We start from the raw sequence: 20887 nt of genomic DNA on the forward strand, positions 1-20887 counted from the left end.
AAAAATGGTATTCTAAGATAAGTCACTATGCTAGTTCATTTAGATGTTCCGTTAGAAATGGACATGGCGAAATTGTTTGTATCAATTGGAGTTTTGTCAGTTTATGTTCCTATTTGAAGTTACAATTTACATCCATCTAAGCAATACATTAGTGACATATTATATTGTAAACTCAAAGCACTAATTTTAGTCTCCATTGGTTGCTTATACCTACAAGTTACGACTATAATATTTACGCATGCACAAAATCGACATATTATTGTTACCATATAAATTTGTAGGCACTTATTTAGAGAAGATTCCTAATTTGTGCCATAGTATCTCATATTAGTCCTAACTCCTAACATGGTAAACTTTGTAGCTTAACTATCTACAAAATTATTATAACACTTAGTTTACCAACTGTAAATAAATTTAAGCAGAAAATCCTAAATTATGATTGTTGCAGCGCTAAAGGTCATTGACCTCACACGGCTGATTTGTATTTCTATTATTAAAGCCTTTAAATCAGCTGATAGCTGTTATGATAAAATTACTCATTTTTGTTTTTGTCTAAAGGTCTTCTCAAAAGCAGTATCATAATAATTATTATGCCCAAAATAGTTGAGAAAATAGTGTTAAATATAATATTACTAGGTCATGAAGAATTTTAAAATGACAGTATTTTAGCAGCCTGTGTGTAGTTTCCGAATGTAGAAAGCTTTATGTTGTAGAAAATTATAAAACTAGTACACCTCTATATTAGTTACACCAATGATATTCTATGTTACTAACGTAACTAGATTGGAAGTTTACGGAAGCAACGCGTTGCCACTTCGAAGATGCCTGCAGGCATATCTCACATACATAATGACATAACGAATATATGACTTGACATTGTCTTTTGAACAAAAAAGTGGTTACGCATTTCTGAGAATCTTTTGTAAGACATTGCTACTCTAGTATTTTAGAAACTCATTGAGTTACACAGTAAAAACCTAAAAATTGTATAGTTCAAGTAATATTAGTTAGGATACAAAACTCCAATGTATTATGATCTCACTCCCAGCGATATTTCTAAAATGTGGTAACTTTTTGCCATTTTTTTTATTTGAGCAAAAAAATTGAGAATTTTGAATGAAGTTTTTGCTAAAAATTGATCAAGAACCAAAACGTCTAATAGTAGAGACTATTACAGTCTGTCAAGAAAGTGAAGAAATTAAAAAGTGGCAACATCGTAGTGTCATCCCTTTTTTCTTAGATTGATTTGAAAGGGATGACACTACGATGTTGCCACTTTTTAATTTCTTTACTTTCTTGACAGACTGTATAACACGCAGGAGATCACATAGAGAAGTAAGAGGCTCTAAGTTTAAAATAATATGGCGTTTCTACTATGAAATTAGTTAAATATTGGTAAAGAAATATAGATTTAAATATTCCCCCAGGGCTTTTAATGTTACTAGTAATAATTCCTATGACTGTCATAACTAAGGTTTGCTTATTTATGTAGAATGAAAATATATGCATACAATTCCATGTTTTTCGTGGACTGATTTTAATATAATATACAATATTTGTTGCTAAATAAGTGTACATGAATTCTTAGTCATTTTAATCAAAGTATAATTTATAATTATACTCTGAGAATTACATCATAGTAGTCCTATGGCAATTATTGAACTATTGTTTAAATTGTGGAGCTACCGTTACACATGCTTTTCAAACTGTTTCATAATATAAATTTAAGGCAGTGTATATTTAATTTATACACTGCCTTAACTTTTGTTCCTTGCTATGGGGCTACTCTTTATTGCAAAATCAATATTCTCCAATCTCTCCAATTTTAAATGAAAAGTAAGAAAACTTTATACAATTACTTTGCGGTATGCTTACCTACTTGTGTAAATGTAGTGAAAAGTATATTAATCTATCTTAAAAAAATTATTACTGTGAGATGCATAACTTTTATTATATGATATTGTATATAGTTAAAATTAAATAAGCTGGTCCCAGAGGTCATTGACCTTACTAGTCTAAGAGCGATGAGTAAAATGCTCTCACTGTATTCTCGTACATACACCATTACAGAATTATCGGAAAAGCTCTTGGTAAAATGGTAACTCTATTGCTAAGTATTCACATATGGTTTTGCTCGATAGTTTTACTCCGAATCGAAGGAAATATCATATTTGACATATTTAATTCCATCGAGCCGGCTCGAAGCGAGCCTTCGAGCTGTGAGTTTTGCGGTCCACACGGTAATTTTTGCTCGATTTGGAGTAAAACTATCGAGCTAAACCTTATGTGAGTACTTAGCATAATAATGTGTATGTAAAATACGATATCGCCAGACTAGGAACATCTGTCACTTCATTGTCAATCGCGGTTTTTATATGTTTATTTTTTATTCAAACGATAAAGGCTGCCTTCACACAAGCGTTTGTCCAGCGTAGGCATTCGGCAGCTGGCAACGCAGACGCCGCGACAACGCGGCGCGTGTGTCGCGTTGTCGCCGCTTCTCTCTCTACTGGAACAATCAGTACGCTGCGCTAGCGCCGCGTGTGCGCGACATATGCGCCGCGTTACTGCAGTGTCAATCACTTAAAAGTTAAAACAGAACAATCCCTTTCACTTGACCGTACACTGCACAATAGATTCTCGCATATCCTTTTATTTTTATTTTCTCGTTGCAAAGTCATAAAGTGTGTTTCCTCGTCGGAATATAATGTTGTCGGAATTCCTGTAATGATAATACCGAAACTACAACGAAATTGTGTAACGTCTGCGCCGCGCTAGCGCAGCGTTTCCTCTACAGTTAATTAAACGCTGCGTTTAATTAACTGCAGAGGAAACGTAACGCACGCGCCGCGCTAGACAAACGCATGCTAGTGTGAAGGCAGCCAAAGTATGACAATTTTTTTTGACCCGGGTCAATGACCGCTACTGCCTCGATTCGCCGTGTACACTTTAGTTAGTGAAATATTCATTAAGGGCCAACGCTAAAACACGGGCGGACGCGTGTTAAGTAGATTACCATGGATTTACTAATTTATTATTTGGCAAAAAGACATCAACGGAAACAACGTCGACTGCGAAAAGCGTGCGCCCGCGCCGCGCCGTCCGCCGCGCGTGTGACAGTCCGTCGCCCGCGTCCGCGCTCCGTCGCACGCGCCTGCGCTGCCCATACTATTTTTCATTTAATTCACACGCGAGCGTGCGCCCGCGCGAGTTTTAGCGTTGGCCGTAAAAGCCATGGACGTAAAAAAAATCACCTTTTCTACACGTCCATGTTAAAAGCCCCGATTATACTATTTTAATATGATATTTAAGTGTGGCTTTGTTCCTTGTTAGATGGATTCTCATGAAATCAATAATAACTTATAGTTGATAATAAAGAAATTGAACAGTTCAAACAAGGAAGAACACTGCAATGTTGCATTAAAATAGTAAGATGGGGGTCTGATGTATGTAGTAACGCTAAACTTTCCACCTTTATAATGATTTTTATCCCGTCTTTCCTAATAATATTATAGAATCCATCCAAATTACTACGGATCTGTAAGACTGATACAATGGCCCATTTCTGACAATAAAATTGCGTCCATTTTGCATAATGTCCGGATGTGATTTTCCATTTTTGCTAATGTATTCAAAAGGTTTTCAGTAATCAGTACTTAAATCACTTCCTAAACGTAACTTCCTAAGTTAGTGTTTAAATAGATTTAAGTAGCCCTTAAACGAATATAAAAAGAACTATCCACAACATTTATAGACCCCTACCAAGATATTTTGTTACTTGTTTCTCTATTGCCGCGGCTGCACTGTGCACATGCGTATATCGTACGAAGCTTCGTGCTATGAGACGATACTATTGGACGATACACGCAGATCGTCCAATGGTATCGTCTTAGGCTGGTTTTATAGTAGAGCGTTTCGCAGCGCCGTTGGAGCGCCGCGCGTTCGAATATGTATGGGGGTAGTAGTTGCGTTTTAAAGTCCGCGCGCTTGAGCAGCGCCGTTCGTCCATACGTTTGTTACAGCTTCGAACGCGCGCGCTCCAACGGCGCTGCGAAACGCTCTACTATAAAACCAGCCTTAAGCACGAAGCACTACGCAGGTGGACAAACCATATTTGATATTTCCATGTTGCGTTGCATCGTTGGAATGGAAACGCATGCCAAATCTGCGTTGTGACCACGCCCGTAAACACAACAAAGCATTGTCTCGAATCTCGTATTACTGGCCCTAACTCGCGTCTCGTGGCTCAGCTCGCGGCGCATCTCGTGGCGCGCGTCGAAGCGCGAGTGTAAACACAAAGCTCGCGTCCCCCTCGAGCTCCTTTGGAAACCGCTCCCAACACGAGACGAGCCGCGAGCCGCGCCGCGAGCTCGAGTTTACACTTGGCTCGCGGCGCGTCTCGCGGCTCATCTCGTGACTCGCGCGCGAGTCTAAATCGTTAATCGAGTATAAAGGTTTCCACTTACTGCCATAGCATCTAACTTGTAATCTCATCCAAGTTCCAACCAATGTTTCCGCAGCTTAGTTATTTCTAGTAGATAATCTTCAAACACTTTTATGAGCTTACTCTGAAAAGTATCTTGTTGCAGAGGGAGCAATGTCTTGTTATGTCCAAATTTTTAACTTTTGTATATTTAACATGAATTTTAATATCCATCTACAACAGCTCAAATCGGCCGGAGCTTAAAATGGTCAAATGGTTATAAGAATAGAGATTGAAAATTTTAACAACTCTAACATCTTTTAATCCGATACAATTCTAATTGTTTAAAACTAGTAGTCTGCGTAATGTGTTATTGATAAAGTTATATTATGGTTTTTATAATTTCAATTAATATCATGTACTTCTTTGTCGACTATCCGCCTATAACATATGTGGGCGCCTTTGTAAAATATATTAGTATTACTACCATTTAAGCAAGGGTGTTTTGAAATCACGGTAAAAATACCTAATTGATGTATAAACTGTTCTACTTATATATTTCTCAAAAATTCTAATGACTATACTTCCTATAACCAGGTTTTAAAACATCCTTGTTTTAAAATAACATTTTAAATTTAATTGACGACCTATTTTGGTTTTTAAATAATAAAATTTGGCCTGTGAATTTCACGGATAATGTTCTATACACACGCCAACATTTAGCCAGCTTACCCTACCATATTATATCTTAGCAGCTTATGTCGTAGCGTGGGACTTGTACCGCAGCTCGCAGTCATAATAGTGATTGGCCCTAACGTTAATTTCCAACAAGCTGAAAATGTACAGGCACTAAAATATAAGTACTGAATGCAATTCAAAAATGTCCTCAATGATCCCGACCATCCCGTTATATCTCAGAAAAGGTTAAACTTACAGAAAAATCCTATTTTATATAAACACGGAATCAATGATAAGTTTACAAGAGTTGTTTTCTGGTGTTTTTGTAATTTTTGGCTTCTTGGCAAATAATGCAAAGTAAATTTTCCCTATTATTGGGCTAACTAGACTGGGCTAAAATGACACAAAATATTACTTTTATACTTAATAAAATAATACTGATAATGTTGTATATAGGTATACCTACATTATGAAATCTGTGCTAGAATTGAAGTGTATTAGATACGGGTTATTTTCAATATTTTGGCATCTATTGTAATTGTTTAACTTTTTATGTATGCATTTATTAGTATGTATTACACATTATTGTTTAAATTGTACAGTTTGTAATAATTTTTAATATTAATTCTTTGTATATTTTCACAAATATAAAAATTGGAGAAATTGTTGTTTTTCTTGTCATAATATTAAGTAGGTATAATATTTTATATTTTAAAATGACAAGGTCAAAGATTAGCGAATTTTGTTAATAAAATAAAGAAATCACGGTGTAAAATAAGTGTTCCCAAAATTACAGCTCGATAGCATTTTTATTTTTTTTGTTATGCGCCTTCAAAGTTAGATAATAAAGTCGATTTTTTCCATTAAATTTCTTAATATTTGTATACCAATCGATAACTTATTCAATTAAAAGCAACCGCTTTCATAAACGCAATATTTAATATACCTATCGAACAAAGTTCTCTCCCGATGCGTACAAACTACGAAAGAGTGACGTCAGTCTTTCGTAGCACTTTGTATGGAGCGTTTCGGGCCAGTCTATTTTATGAGATGTTTGAATTGTCATATCTTGGTGAATTTTTAAGCTATCAGAGTCATTCTCTCAGCGACTCAGAACCCTTGCTATCTATACTAATATAATATTATAAATGCGAAAGTATCTCTGTCTGTATGTCTGTCTGTCTCGCTTTCACGCCAAAACTACTGAACCGATTGTAATGAAATTTTGTACACAGATAGTCTAAAGCCTGAGAAAGGACATAGGCAACTTTTTAACTGGAAAAAGGGGTTGTAAGGGGGTGAAAATGCGTAAGTTTGTTCAAATTAAGTTAGTTCCAAAAACTCATAACAGATGACGCCAAGAGTCGCCTAGATCGAGCTATCGCTTGCTCATATGTATTTCTATAAGAGGTGGTACCATGTTGAAATGAGTTTTCCGATTCTTTCGATTGTTATACATTATTATTGACTCACCTACTAACTTAGATATCAGAAACAACAGCGCCAAAACTACTGAACCGATTGTAATGAAATTTTGTACACAGATAGTCTAAAGCCTGAGAAAGGACATAGGCTACTTTTTTACTGGAAAAGGGGGTTTTAAGGGGGCGTTTATGCGTAAATTTGTTCAAATTAAGGTAGTTCCAAAACTCATAACAGATGGCGCCAAGAGTCGCCTAGATCGTGCTATCGCTGGTGCGTTGGCGGCCTTTTATCAGGGAATACGAAATACTGTTGATGACAGTTCTATTGATGACAGGAAAATGCTCGGTGGAAGATTGCCACTCATCAAAGTGATAAGGATGGTATATTTTTCGTGTGAACAATGGCAAAAAGTTGCAGGAGGTATGATTCCGAACAATTCCTCAGAGCACTCCTTGTGATATAACCGATAGAGTATGCACAATGAAGCTACATCTCGGCGTAATTCCAAGGGGTCCAGCCTGTTTGAAACACTATGGCAAATGGCAATCAACAATTCGAGCGGCCCTTCGTTGGATGCGATTCAGAAGGAGATAGTTGATATTTTAACCCCCCCCCCCCCAAAGATGAGAACTGTATTCCATATGAGGCTGAACCTGCGCCTTGTAGAGTTGTAAGCGTTGGTCCCGTCTGAAATGCTGTCTCGCATTTTGGTGTTCTTAACAGATTAAGAACACCAAGCTTTTTCTAGGCTAACTTGGTCTTACCCTCTAGATGAGATCAGAAATGGAATTCGTTCGATATGTTTACGTCAAGTATTTCAATGCTGGGGGAGATTGTTAAAGAGGTGCTCTCAAAACGAGTCTTGGCGGGGTTGAATTGGACTAAGTTACGTCTACCCCATTCAGGGACTTTCTCCAATGAATTCTCTATTTTAAACACAAGTTCGTTTTGACTCTCAATGACATTTACCCGAGAAATATGGGGGGAGCCAGCGTGATAGGGCATCACCTGTACTATCTTCTGCATAGCAATGAATGCCGTTGATCTGTAACATGTCATTGGTATGCAGTATGAATAGGGTAGGCGATAGCACACAGCCCTGAGGGACACCAGCATCAACAGACTGAGTTCCAGAGCAGTCTGTCTGTTTATGCTTCTGTCTGCTAAGAAACTGGTTAGTTGTGAACTTGTGACCCATTTGCATAAATTCACGGTCTCAATTCAAACCCGATCAAACAGCATTAACTAATTGAAATTCAAATTCAAATACTTTATTTGTAAACCAAGTATACAAACAAATTTAATATAAGTACAAACTTGTAAAAGGGGGTTTTAAGGGGGCGTTTATGCGTAAATTTGTTCAAATTAAGGTAGTTCCAAAACTCATAACAGATGGCGCCAAGAGTCGCCTAGATCGTGCTATCGCTGGTGCGTTGCCGGCCTTTTATCAGGGAATACGAAATACTGTTGATGACAGTTCTATTGATGACAGGAAAATGCTCGGTGGAAGATTGCCACTCATCAAAGTGATAAGGATGGTATATTTTTCGTGTGAACAATGGCAAAAAGTTGCAGGAGGTATGATTCCGAACAATTCCTCAGAGCACTCCTTGTGATATAACCGATAGAGGATGCACAATGAAGCTACATCTCGGCGTAATTCCAAGGGGTCCAGCCTGTTTGAAACACTATGGCAAATGGCAATCAACAATTCGAGCGGCCCTTCGTTGGATGCGATTCAGAAGGAGATAGTTGATATTTTAACCCCCCCCCCCCCCCCCCCAAAGATGAGAACTGTATTCCATATGAGGCTGAACCTGCGCCTTGTAGAGTTATAAGCGTTGGTCCCGTCTGAAATGCTGTCTCGCATTTTGGTGTTCTTAACAGATTAAGAACACCAAGCTTTTTCTAGGCTAACTTGGTCTTACCCTCTAGATGAGATCAGAAATGGAATTCGTTCGATATGTTTACGTCAAGTATTTCAATGCTGGGGGAGATTGTTAAAGAGGTGCTCTCAAAACGAGTCTTGGCGGGGTTGAATTGGACTAAGTTACGTCTACCCCATTCAGGGACTTTCTCCAATGAATTCTCTATTTTAAACACAAGTTCGTTTTGACTCTCAATGACATTTACCAGAGAAATATGGGGGGAGCCAGCGTGATAGGGCATCACCTGTACTATCTTCTGCATAGCAATGAATGCCGTTGATCTGTAACATGTCATTGGTATGCAGTATGAATAGGGTAGGCGATAGCACACAGCCCTGAGGGACACCAGCATCAACAGACTGAGTTCCAGAGCAGTCTGTCTGTTTATGCTTCTGTCTGCTAAGAAACTGGTTAGTTGTGAACTTGTGACCCATTTGCATAAATTCACGGTCTCAATTCAAACCCGATCAAACAGCATTAACTAATTGAAATTCAAATTCAAATACTTTATTTGTAAACCAAGTATACAAACAAATTTAATATAAGTACAAACTTGTAAAAGGGGGTTTTAAGGGGGCGTTTATGCGTAAATTTGTTCAAATTAAGGTAGTTCCAAAACTCATAACAGATGGCGCCAAGAGTCGCCTAGATCGTGCTATCGCTGGTGCGTTGCCGGCCTTTTATCAGGGAATACGAAATACTGTTGATGACAGTTCTATTGATGACAGGAAAATGCTCGGTGGAAGATTGCCACTCATCAAAGTGATAAGGATGGTATATTTTTCGTGTGAACAATGGCAAAAAGTTGCAGGAGGTATGATTCCGAACAATTCCTCAGAGCACTCCTTGTGATATAACCGATAGAGGATGCACAATGAAGCTACATCTCGGCGTAATTCCAAGGGGTCCAGCCTGTTTGAAACACTATGGCAAATGGCAATCAACAATTCGAGCGGCCCTTCGTTGGATGCGATTCAGAAGGAGATAGTTGATATTTTACCCCCCCCCCCCCCCCCCCCAAAGATGAGAACTGTATTCCATATGAGGCTGAACCTGCGCCTTGTAGAGTTGTAAGCGTTGGTCCCGTCTGAAATGCTGTCTCGCATTTTGGTGTTCTTAACAGATTAAGAACACCAAGCTTTTTCTAGGCTAACTTGGTCTTACCCTCTAGATGAGATCAGAAATGGAATTCGTTCGATATGTTTACGTCAAGTATTTCAATGCTGGGGGAGATTGTTAAAGAGGTGCTCTCAAAACGAGTCTTGGCGGGGTTGAATTGGACTAAGTTACGTCTACCCCATTCAGGGACTTTCTCCAATGAATTCTCTATTTTAAACACAAGTTCGTTTTGACTCTCAATGACATTTACCCGAGAAATATGGGGGGAGCCAGCGTGATAGGGCATCACCTGTACTATCTTCTGCATAGCAATGAATGCCGTTGATCTGTAACATGTCATTGGTATGCAGTATGAATAGGGTAGGCGATAGCACACAGCCCTGAGGGACACCAGCATCAACAGACTGAGTTCCAGAGCAGTCTGTCTGTTTATGCTTCTGTCTGCTAAGAAACTGGTTAGTTGTGAACTTGTGACCCATTTGCATAAATTCACGGTCTCAATTCAAACCCGATCAAACAGCATTAACTAATTGAAATTCAAATTCAAATACTTTATTTGTAAACCAAGTATACAAACAAATTTAATATAAGTACAAACTTGTGCCTTGTGCAGGCGCTTGCTTAAAGAAAATTTTAAATAGTTATATTTATATAATATTGTATAACTTATACATTTTGTAATATATTATATCTTATTTATATATATAACTATATTATTTATAATATACTATATTAATAAAGAAATCGCAGTCAGGAACCTTAGGCTTGGCACGACTTTGTCTAAATTTCATTACTGTTTAGAGATAAACAAGCAGCTCCATCGATACTTGGTTAGGTTTTTTGCAGAATGTTTTTGGTGGGATATTTTCATTGCAAAAGTTGAGCCGCTCGTGGCGCGCCTTGCTTTGCTGTAATAAGAAGATCTCCAGAATCCAGATGCAAACTGGAGTTCTTTTCACGTTGGTCATTAAAGCGCGGCGGCCGGCCAACGCGGGCGCGCGCGTAGTGGGGCTCCGCTTCGACGGGGCGCGCTCGGCGCCCTTAGGACCGCGGCGCCCGTGTGCAACGCACACCCTGCACATAAGGGAAAGACGCCCCTGGGCCAGGCCGCGTCGGCCATCGAAAGTATGGTGTGGCCGCTGGTCGCGTTGCGGCCAGGTGCGCGTCGTCTATAATGGCGGTTTCATACTAAAGTATAGACTATCTCGATGGCCGCCGCGGCCGCTGCTAGTGCGCGCCCGGGCATACTTCTATTTCCTTTGAACAAGGTGCAAAATGCAAGTGCATTATTTTGGGGCTCTTACGTTTCATAGATTCGGGTGTTTTCGTGATTACGACAATTAGCGAAGATTTGCATGCGCATAACATTATTAATTTGGGAGTACTGTAATCAGAATAGAGATTAAGAGGTGATTGCAGATCATCGTCGCTACGGAGCTTGTTGCAGTTCTCAGTGCGGACTGCGTAGTGCCACCTAATTAGGTTTTAACAATATCAGCGCCCTGGGCGAGATTTCTTCGGTAGGGCTAAAAAAAGTCCCTCTTCGGCGCCCCTTTTTATTCGGCGCCCTAGGCGGTCGCCTAGCGTCGCACCCCTTTTTTTTTTATAAATAGGTCGCAACTCGCACCCCTGCCCGCTGCCACTGGCAGTTGCCATGGCAACGATAAACAAAATAAGTTTGATCAATGGAGACAAAATGGAGACTGATGACGAGAAATCTAAACTTGCAAAACTTTTACAAGACCTCGAAGTCCCAGAATTGAAATTACCAGAAAAATGTAACGATGTAATTAGATATATCCGTCAAAAGTTTGAAACAGAAAACGACGAGGAACCATTCGCCATGGAGGAATATGACAACCCTTATGTTGTGGACAAAAATCTGCTTCTAGAAAACGAAAGAAAACTAAAAGAACTAATAGCAGAAAGCAGACGGTAGGCAACTAATCATATAAATATAAACTTAATAATAATTTATATAAGCCGCACGCTAATTTAATAGATCGTAATTTAGATACTGTTCAGACTTCAGCTCTATGATAATATTATACTTATACTTAAAGTATAAAAATTAAACCGACTTCCAAGTTAAAAACAATAAGTATTCTTAAAACTATGATCTAAAAAGTATAAAATACTAGATGTCCCGCGCGGCTTCGCCCGCGTAAATTAGGAATTTTACAGAAACCGTACATTTTCCCATAAAAAATAGCTTATGTCCCTACTCCCTTCACTTGGTCTACTCTATATCTGTGCTTAATATTGCCATAAAAATTGCTCCAGTAGTTCGTAATTTCTAATACTTCCCCCGTTTTTTCCACATTTTCCTGAGTTTCTTCGGTCGTATAAGTCTTAGCGTGATAATATATAGCCTACAGTCTTACGGCCCAATATTTGATTTATCTCTGGTTTTGCCCTACTAGAGATAGGAATAGCTCACAATTGACATAAAATATATGTCTCTAATGTCTAATGTGAGCTATTCCTATCTCTCGTAGGGCAAAACCAGAGATAGATCAAATATTGGGAACGGCCGTTACTCGATAAATGAGCTATCTAGCACCGAAATAAGTTTTTAAATCGGACCTGTAGTTCCTGAGATTAACGCGTTCAAGCAAACATACTCTTCAGGTTTATAATATTAGGTAGGTCTATAGATTTTTTTTTATTATCGCTTGACAAACTCGAGTCTCGATCTAAAAGACTATGAAAAGTAGATACTACATATATCTACTTTATATGATATAACAGGGTCATTATAGGCTCATAAGTTATAACCATGGGACGATGCATGGTATAATATGGTAGTGATAATGATGATGATGATGAATGTAATTTGCATAGTAGCATATGCTTTTCGTTCTTAAAACAACGCCGAAACCCCAAACTTGTATCTATAAAGAATCAGGTATACCAGGTATACCTCGGTGCAAAATCTTACTTGTTGGTAGCATATGCTTAGAATACTTCTCACGAATCCGAAGTCACCACATGTTTCCTTATAAATTTTGAGGAGTTCCCTCGATTACTTATGGATCCTTCATCAGATCACCACTTTTGTGAATATAATACCAAATTGGGATGCTACCTTCTTCCAGATGACGTTAAAAACTCTAACGCTCAAGACTGTAGTTTTTCCCGTTCCACTTGCATGTGAGCGTCAGTGATACAAACCCAAGTGGAACGGTTTAAGCAGAGGTTTAGCCCGGCCGCACATTGTCCGAATTCTGATCAGAAACCGTTGAATTTCTTCTCTACAAATATATACTAGTAATCTGTGCCGCACACTATCCGAAATATCCTTCCGGCGAGTTCGAGCTCGGCTCAGTACAAAATGTAAGAGACAGCGCGGACGTTCAACTGTTTCTGATCAGAAATTTCGGACAATGTGCGGCCGGGCTTAAGGCTAGGTTATTCCAAATTCACGTTTCTAGAATGAGTAATTATTAAAGAAAGGTCATTAAAAAAAACTGAAAAATATATACATGTATAGATACATCTTTTAACTAGTGACTTTTATGGTTAGAAACACAATACAGATAATTTTACTAGATAAAAAAAATTCCGAAACAACCTCGATTTAAAAAACATTTTGAGTTTTATAGGACTTACAGGGAATCAATCAAAAAATGATTTGGATAGTTCGATTACTATTAAAATTTTACAGGGAAATGTATGGATACATGTTTAGTTATACTATTTTTTATCTAAGTAAAAAGGTTTTTTCTCCTATTTCGCCCTATCATGGACGCGGCGAGCGTCGTAACCGCCACTGTACAAGGCGCGCTGATATGAATGTTATTTTAATGTCATTTACGTCGACATTCGCACTGACAGACATCGACCTACTAATTTAGGAATAACCTCCCCTTAAGGATCGTTCTGAGCGTTTTGAGAAAATTTTAAAAAAAGAACTAAGTATATTTTTTTTATACATAGGTACTTACATTGAACCGAACTTGATATTACGATCCTTTTCTTCAAGTCGTAAATAAAATTAATTGTTTATATAGTTTGTGCGTTCTAAGATGATATGGGTGACAGTTTTTATGTTCCTTGCTACAGGTTTTTTTACAAGAAAACAAAAAAAAACAAAATGTAATAAATTATATTCCATCTACAAAAACAAATGTTTCCTATAATTGTAAATGAATAAAAATGAAAAGATGCTAAATGCTAACTTATTAATAAAAATTATAAATATTAACTGTGAAATAGGAGTATAAAATTATTGTTACGAAAACATTTGAAAAAGGTCTCTTGCATGAAACGGAACTTATGTCAATAGAGATTGACTCGGTTGAATCGAAATCAAATCGATAAAAAGGGGCGGCCATCTTAAATCGCCGGCACCACTGAAATGTCAGTACGAAATCGATAATTTCGATTGCAATTCCTTTACGAAGTGATTAGATATTTTTAATCTATCGATTAATTTTTGTTAGGTAACTTCCCTACTATTGTCAATTATAATGTTTCACGCATATCAACATAAAACGCACAAACTATAGTTACATTTATTTTACAAATAAAATACACAATATTACCTACCTATGTTTGTTTCGTTTTTAGTAAGTACTTATTACATTTTTTACTTAAGTAATCATTTTTTAATATAGTTAAACTTTTATTATATTTGAGTTTTCACATTGAATCATATTTTAATAACAAAACCACATACTTACTTTGAATATTGACTATTGTCACATAATATAATAAACGTTATGTAACAATACCGTGTAATGCTAGTCAAGTACGGGTCAGTATAGGAGAGATGAAAATTAACTGTATTAGGTATATTTTATAAGAAATCATTTGACCTTTAATTTAAAACAATTTATTTTCCAAACAAAATATTTAAATGTTATTTAATTTAATAAGTATACTTACATATTTCAATTAAAATATTATTTGTAATGAAATAATATAAAGTTTTTTGTCTCTACTCTCTCCTGAAAACTTTCCAAACATGGCTTTCGCGATATAGTAATAGGTTAAAATTTAAAAAAAAACTAGAACGCCCACTTTGACCCATCTTCGTCAAGGGTCGTTTTGAGCGAAAATAATGACGTCATGAGTGACGTCATAGCCGCGATCAAAACGACCCCGGTCGCCAAAGAGAACGGCAGAAGGGGACGTTTTGAGCGTTTTGGTCAAAATTAACATCATCTGTAACGCAGCCATAATGTTTAAGTTAAGTAGAAACAACTTCTTAACCGTCATTTGATTTTTAATAAATTTCAAGGATTTACCTCGACTACTCATAGATCCCATCATCAGATCACCATTTTCGTAATTGTTATACAAAATTTAGATTAAGTATATCCTATAGGTACAACAAAACAAGAATTTTAAAAATCGGTCCACAAACAGCGAAATAAGTAATCATCAAAAACATCAGCTTCGATGCAAAGTATCACAAAAAGTAGTAATAATTGCGTCATAATGTGATGACCCATGGTATAATGATAGTTGTGGTGATGATGATTAATCAAATTGATATATTATTCGCTAAATCCCCGAACCTGTATCTATAAGGTATCAAAAGTTCTGTTGGGTACCTCGGATCCAGGGCTTAACCTGATGCGAAATCTTACTTTTTGGTATCATTTACCTCAAATGCTTCAGAAAAAATCGAAATCACTATATAATATGTTTCCATACAAATTACAAGGAGTTCCCTCGATTCCTCATGGATCCCATCATCAGATCACCACTTTTGTCAACATGGTACCAAACTCGAGCTAAACTTTATACAACACAAAAAGAATTTGGAAATCGGATTATAAACGGCTTACTATCGTTGAACATACGAAAAAAAAGATTCAGAATATTTATTTTTCTATTAATTTCAGGGAGAAAAGAGATTTAAATATCAGTTTGTCAGAATCAGATATTAAAAGACCATGGAGAATAAATTCACACAAAGAAAAACTCGCTAGAATAGACAGCAAACTAAAAAGACATTCAGAAAAATCCAAAGAAGCTATTAATCCAGTGGAAGAGAATCAAATGAGATTCTTAATTCAGGAATGTGAAAAGGAAGGTCAGGTTTCATGTCCAGTGTCGGCAAACCGCTTACAGGAAATTGTTTTAGAAGCAAAGAAAGATCTTCCCAATTTTCAATATCAAGTTCAAAATACTACAGCTACTAATATACTGCCAGAAGCTCATACCGTTGTTAATAAAAAAAATTAAAAAAGTTTAGCGTCGTGAAAAACAATATTTTCTATTTTTTTTCGAATCTCCCAACTTCCCAAGCAACAACTTTATCTCTCTTATCTCATCTTAAAGCTGGTTTCAGACTACGCTATAATATAATAGCATAATATTATAGTATACAGCTCATACCACAAGAATATTGTGCAGTCTCATGTGCACCATACATGGTTGGGGTTACCAGGCGTCCGGATAAAGCCGGACACAGTCAGTCTTTTTGGTTGCCTGTCCGGCCAAAATTAATTTTTTTTAGAGCTTTGAATCTATAATTTTATATGAGAATCCTACTAATTTTAGACGGTTTTACACCTAACAGATGTTAAATTGTTTAAATAAAACAGAAAATTTGTGCAGGAATTTGAATAATTAGATTGAATAAAAGTTTCCGGCTTTTTTATACGAATGTCCGGCCAAGCTGCCTGTTTTGTCCGGCTTTTCGGTTTAGCGACCTGGCAACCCTATACATGGTTATGGTTATGGACACGTTCACACTAACTACTATAATATATTATTGGCCTGCTATACCTTATGTACCTATGGTGCTCGATATATACTATGAGCTAATAGCTATGTACTTTAACTATGCTATTATATTTTAGCGTAGTCTGAAACCAGCGTAACAAATATTTAGAAAAAGTTCTATGATCAATATTTCATAGGTGCAGACTGCAGGCGCTATATATAATATTTTGAATGCTGCTTGTAAAAAAGCTCGCAAAACTTTCCTTGTCGCCGAGCCTGTGACCAACTTATACAGGGTGTAACAAAAAAAAGTGCCTGACAGACGTACGAACTTAAAGTACCTACGCGGGTTTTGAGTTCGCGAACTTACTCAGCTCGCGTCGCTGATAGACGTACGAATTATAATAGTATTGGATCCGACCGTAAAATCCTGCAGGAATCGTTTTTTTTCGATAACGATATTTTAAAATAATCTTTAGAACGTATAGAGTGGATTAATGTTGGGTTACCTTGTCAAAAGTACCTCTAATTATTAAGTTGCATGTTCATGAGATAAATGCATAATTTGTATGTATATATTTTTTCAGTACCTAAATTTTACATCATTTGAAAGAAAATGACGTGAGAAAATATATTTTTTTTTTATTTATTGGGAGCTGGAAACGAGTCCTTTGCTCCAACGTGAGAAAATAAGTTATAAATGGTTGCCAGCTCTAAGTCGGCCGCAACCTAGGGTTGCCAGCCCGTAAACAGACATAGTTCTTCATCACAATTGAAGCATCGATTTTTTTTAATAATTTTGATACCAAATTAAAGTTTTATGCATCTTGTACATGAATATTCATGGTTGCCAGTTGCACGATAGCCGCAAACTGGGGTTGCCATCACTTTTGTATATGACAAATGTTCAGGTCTACAATTATTATGCCTGGCATTATTTGAGGATGTCGAGAACTCGCAAGATTGCTATTTTTATTTAACAGGTGTTTTTATTTTTATGTGTATTGTCCTGTCATTCCTCAATGTCATTCCTTATTAATTCTATTACTTTTCCATTGAATACACGCAAGTTTGTATTACGGGCTTTCATTTTGCTCAATTAGAGGTACTTGCGGCTACTTTTAACAAGGCAACCCAACATTCATCCATTCTATACGTTCTAAAGATTATTTTAAAATATATTTGATCGAAAAAAACGATTCATGTAGAATTTTACGGTCGGATCTTAGGATACGCGGGTTTTAAGACCGTGAACTTACTCGGCTCATGTCGGTGACACACTAGTACACTGGGTTACCATGTCGTCGACGGAAGGAGCTTTGTGCTATTTAGGAATAAAAAAAAACTAAATCGAAAAGTTTATGTGTATACGTACGTACATATTTTTCACACAGATGAAAACTAATTTCGGTTTCGTTTGACAGCTCGAAATTGTTGCTCTATTCCGCTAGGTAGGTATGTTCATGGGCGTACCCAGGTTCTGGGCAGACGTGTAACTCCCATACAAACGTTATTCCAACATTATACCAACCCACGCCCTAGTTTTACGTCGGTATAACTTGGGTTGACAGTCGTTCACACTCTACATTTTGTAACATAACCTACAATTTACTTCAAAAATAAAACTTTTTAATTTTTATTCATTTGTGGTTCAATAATTTAATAAAATAAGCATTAAATATGCCCTTCAGATCAATACAGGAAGTGCAAATTGTCCCGTGTATGGCCACTTGACACACAGGCGAGTAAGGTCGTCGAGTCCTTATAATATAGAGTTCATTGTGAAAGTAGCAGCGCTGAAAGAGCAAGCAGCTTTTTGTGATTTGTATGGGTAAGTGCCCCAGCGTCATATTTCCATACAAAAGTTTAAAAAAATGCTCTTTCAGTGCTGTTACGGTCACTCAATACAAGGAACATAATATACTGGGTGCAATTAAACCTTTCTGCAAAAATTTTTCCAGGGCGTATCATTAGGATAGTCCATTTAACAAAAAAAAAATTGGGTATTATATTTTTAAAGACATATTTTATCCCATTTAAAATCGTTGCAGTCTGCAGAACTGTCACTCGCGGCGGTGGGTATGAGCGGGGGTGACGCGGGGAGGCGCACGCGCGGGGGACGCGTAGTGTCCATTAATTGTAGGATAACTTTCGGAAGCTATTTCTCAACATTTTAGTACTGAGTGATTAGAAAAGAAAAAATACGTGTATTATAATTAATCTTTACATTATTTTGCCGGTGGGCGTGAATTGAAAAAATGGTTTTTCAGTATGCGGGCCACAGATTAAGTGGCGACGGGATAGCGGTCCTAAAGTATTATCAGTTTTGTTACACCCTGTAAAGGGGCAAGGGCCGTCAGCCGTGTAGATACATTTTATTTAATAAAACTTTCAGAATAGGTATGTTATGACATGTGACACGTTTTGCAGGTAGGTAACTCAAATTCAAAAAATGCCTTATAAGTAAGCTCATTTTGGGTAACTTTGAATTGCGATTTAACTTTGAACAATAGTTAAATCGCAATTCAAAGTTACCCAAAATGACTGTAAATAAAATAAATTATCAGAAAGTCCAAACCACGCAGCCTTTTATTAGCTCCGCGGTCCAAACTCACCACAAGTGGCGATTAGCGTCTGGATTTTGGCGACAAAATAATATTTTGTTGTCACTGTACGTAGCGACTAGCAACATAATTTATTATCTCTTCGTTATTGTATTATCTGTGACACAGACGTCAATAGCAGTGTTCGTTTCATTTGTTCGCAGTTTGGCAGCTGACTGTCAACTTCATAATTAAGTGTCATGTTCAATAACATCCTAACAATTCTGACAGAAATTGTTAATTTTATTGAATATGATACTCAATTATGAAGTTGACAGTCAGCTGCCAAACTGCGAAAAAATGAAACGAACACGGTTAAGAGCCGTGGCATAATAAACTGGGCAGTACATAATATATAAAGTATTATAGTAACCTAGGGGCTAGGTCATATGTTAATATACAGTCTGTCAAAAAAGTCATGAAATTAAAAAGTGGCAACATCGTAGTGTCATCCCTTTCAGAAAAAAGGGATGACACTACGATGTTGCCACTTTTTAATTTCATGACTTTTTTGACAGAGTGTAGGTACCTAGCGGAATAGAGAAACAAAGGCCTGAGCAAGAGAGATGTCACTATCAGTAACACTGCGTGGTAAAAAGAGTCGTGTGATACATGATAGCAGCGTACCCAGGTTTTGGGCCAGGGGGGGGCAAATCAAATTTTTCATGAGCTAGGTGTTTATAAAGAATAAAAAATTAATTATTTTTAGTTGTAAAAATATTGTATTGCAGACAGATCCAGGGGGGGGGGGGGGGGGAGCTGCCTCCTCCTCGGTACGCCCATGTGGCCATGTCAATGCTTATATCGGTGTATAACGGAAGCTTTGAACAACGTTTTTTGGGCTTTTCAATCGGTATTTTTATAAGCTAGAAAGATAATTTATAAGTTTAATAATCCCTTATTCGTGCTATATAAGGCAATAGTGCTAAAAATGTCACATCAATTAATAATTTCAAATTTGGCTACAAGAGTTGCATAGCTTTTTACGAGTGTTTACGGATTCTAATTACTTGAACTATAGTTTATCGATATCATAAACTAAATGACTTTCTTTTCTGTATTATAAATGTGCTTCGAAATGATCGACAAATAGAAATATACAAGAAAATAAACGCACACTACTTGATAAGCACAAAATGGCCACGCGATGACGGGCTAAGATTACATCTATACTATAATACCTTAATCTATGGGGCTAGGTATAGTGCGTTTCATTTCATCAAATAGTTCCTTTGCCGTCATGTTGGCACTAATGCAAATTAGTGTTGCCTCGTTACTTACTGTGCTACCTTAAATTATGGGAATATTTTATTAGGGGAATAAAATAATTCCCTAAAGAAAATTATATTTAAGCATTTACTAGCTACTAGCCGAGCTTTGTGAAGGCTCGCGTCGTCACACCTTGACTGACTGATGATAACATATTTACATGTAAATAAAAATTACTATGTAAGCACAAATCAATAGGCGTGATAGTTTATCCGTAAAGTGTACAAAAATGTACAGGTTGTGGATATACTAGGGCTCGCTTCGCTCGCCCTGATAGTATCCAAAAGGATGCATTGGCAGTTGGCACTGAATTCTAGAGAAAAAGTAATTTTCATTTAATGAAAAGATCATAATATAAAAATTACTTAATAAAATAATAATCCTTTTAATCCATTACAAATAAATACTTTACAATGAATATTGGAGTGGACTCGAGGGACTAGAATCTAGTCCCTCAAGTCTAGTCACTCGATTTTGCTTTTGCATGGTGGACTGTGAAAGTGTAAATACCGAGCAAAAAATGTTTATCAAATCACGTTTGTTGTATACCCCTCTTAAATATTTATTTCGTTTTTAGTATTTGTTGTTATAGCGGCAACAGAAATACATAAGTACTTAATCTGTAAAAATTTCAATTCTCTAGCTATTACCGTTCTTGAGTTACAGCCGAGACAGACAGACATCGAAGTCCCGAAATTATTCCTGGTTTTGTTTAAAGAGCAAAATGATACTCCTGCTCAAAATACCGGTTAGAACCGTTG

General features: G+C 37.0%; 1 protein-coding gene across 1 annotated transcript; it reads left to right on the forward strand.

Annotated features, from left to right (window-relative positions):
- Window positions 1-11261: 11261 nt before the first annotated feature.
- On the forward strand, window positions 11262-15787 carry LOC121739371. Its single transcript, XM_042131813.1, has 2 exons — window positions 11262-11508; window positions 15429-15787. Exons 1-2 carry the CDS (start codon window positions 11270-11272, stop codon window positions 15769-15771), a joined length of 582 nt encoding a protein of 193 aa, XP_041987747.1. The 5' UTR covers window positions 11262-11269; the 3' UTR covers window positions 15772-15787.
- Window positions 15788-20887: the final 5100 nt, after the last annotated feature.

Source organism: Aricia agestis, chromosome Z (genome assembly GCF_905147365.1).
Source record: "Aricia agestis chromosome Z, ilAriAges1.1, whole genome shotgun sequence".
Classification (NCBI taxonomy): Eukaryota; Metazoa; Arthropoda; class Insecta; order Lepidoptera; family Lycaenidae; genus Aricia; species Aricia agestis.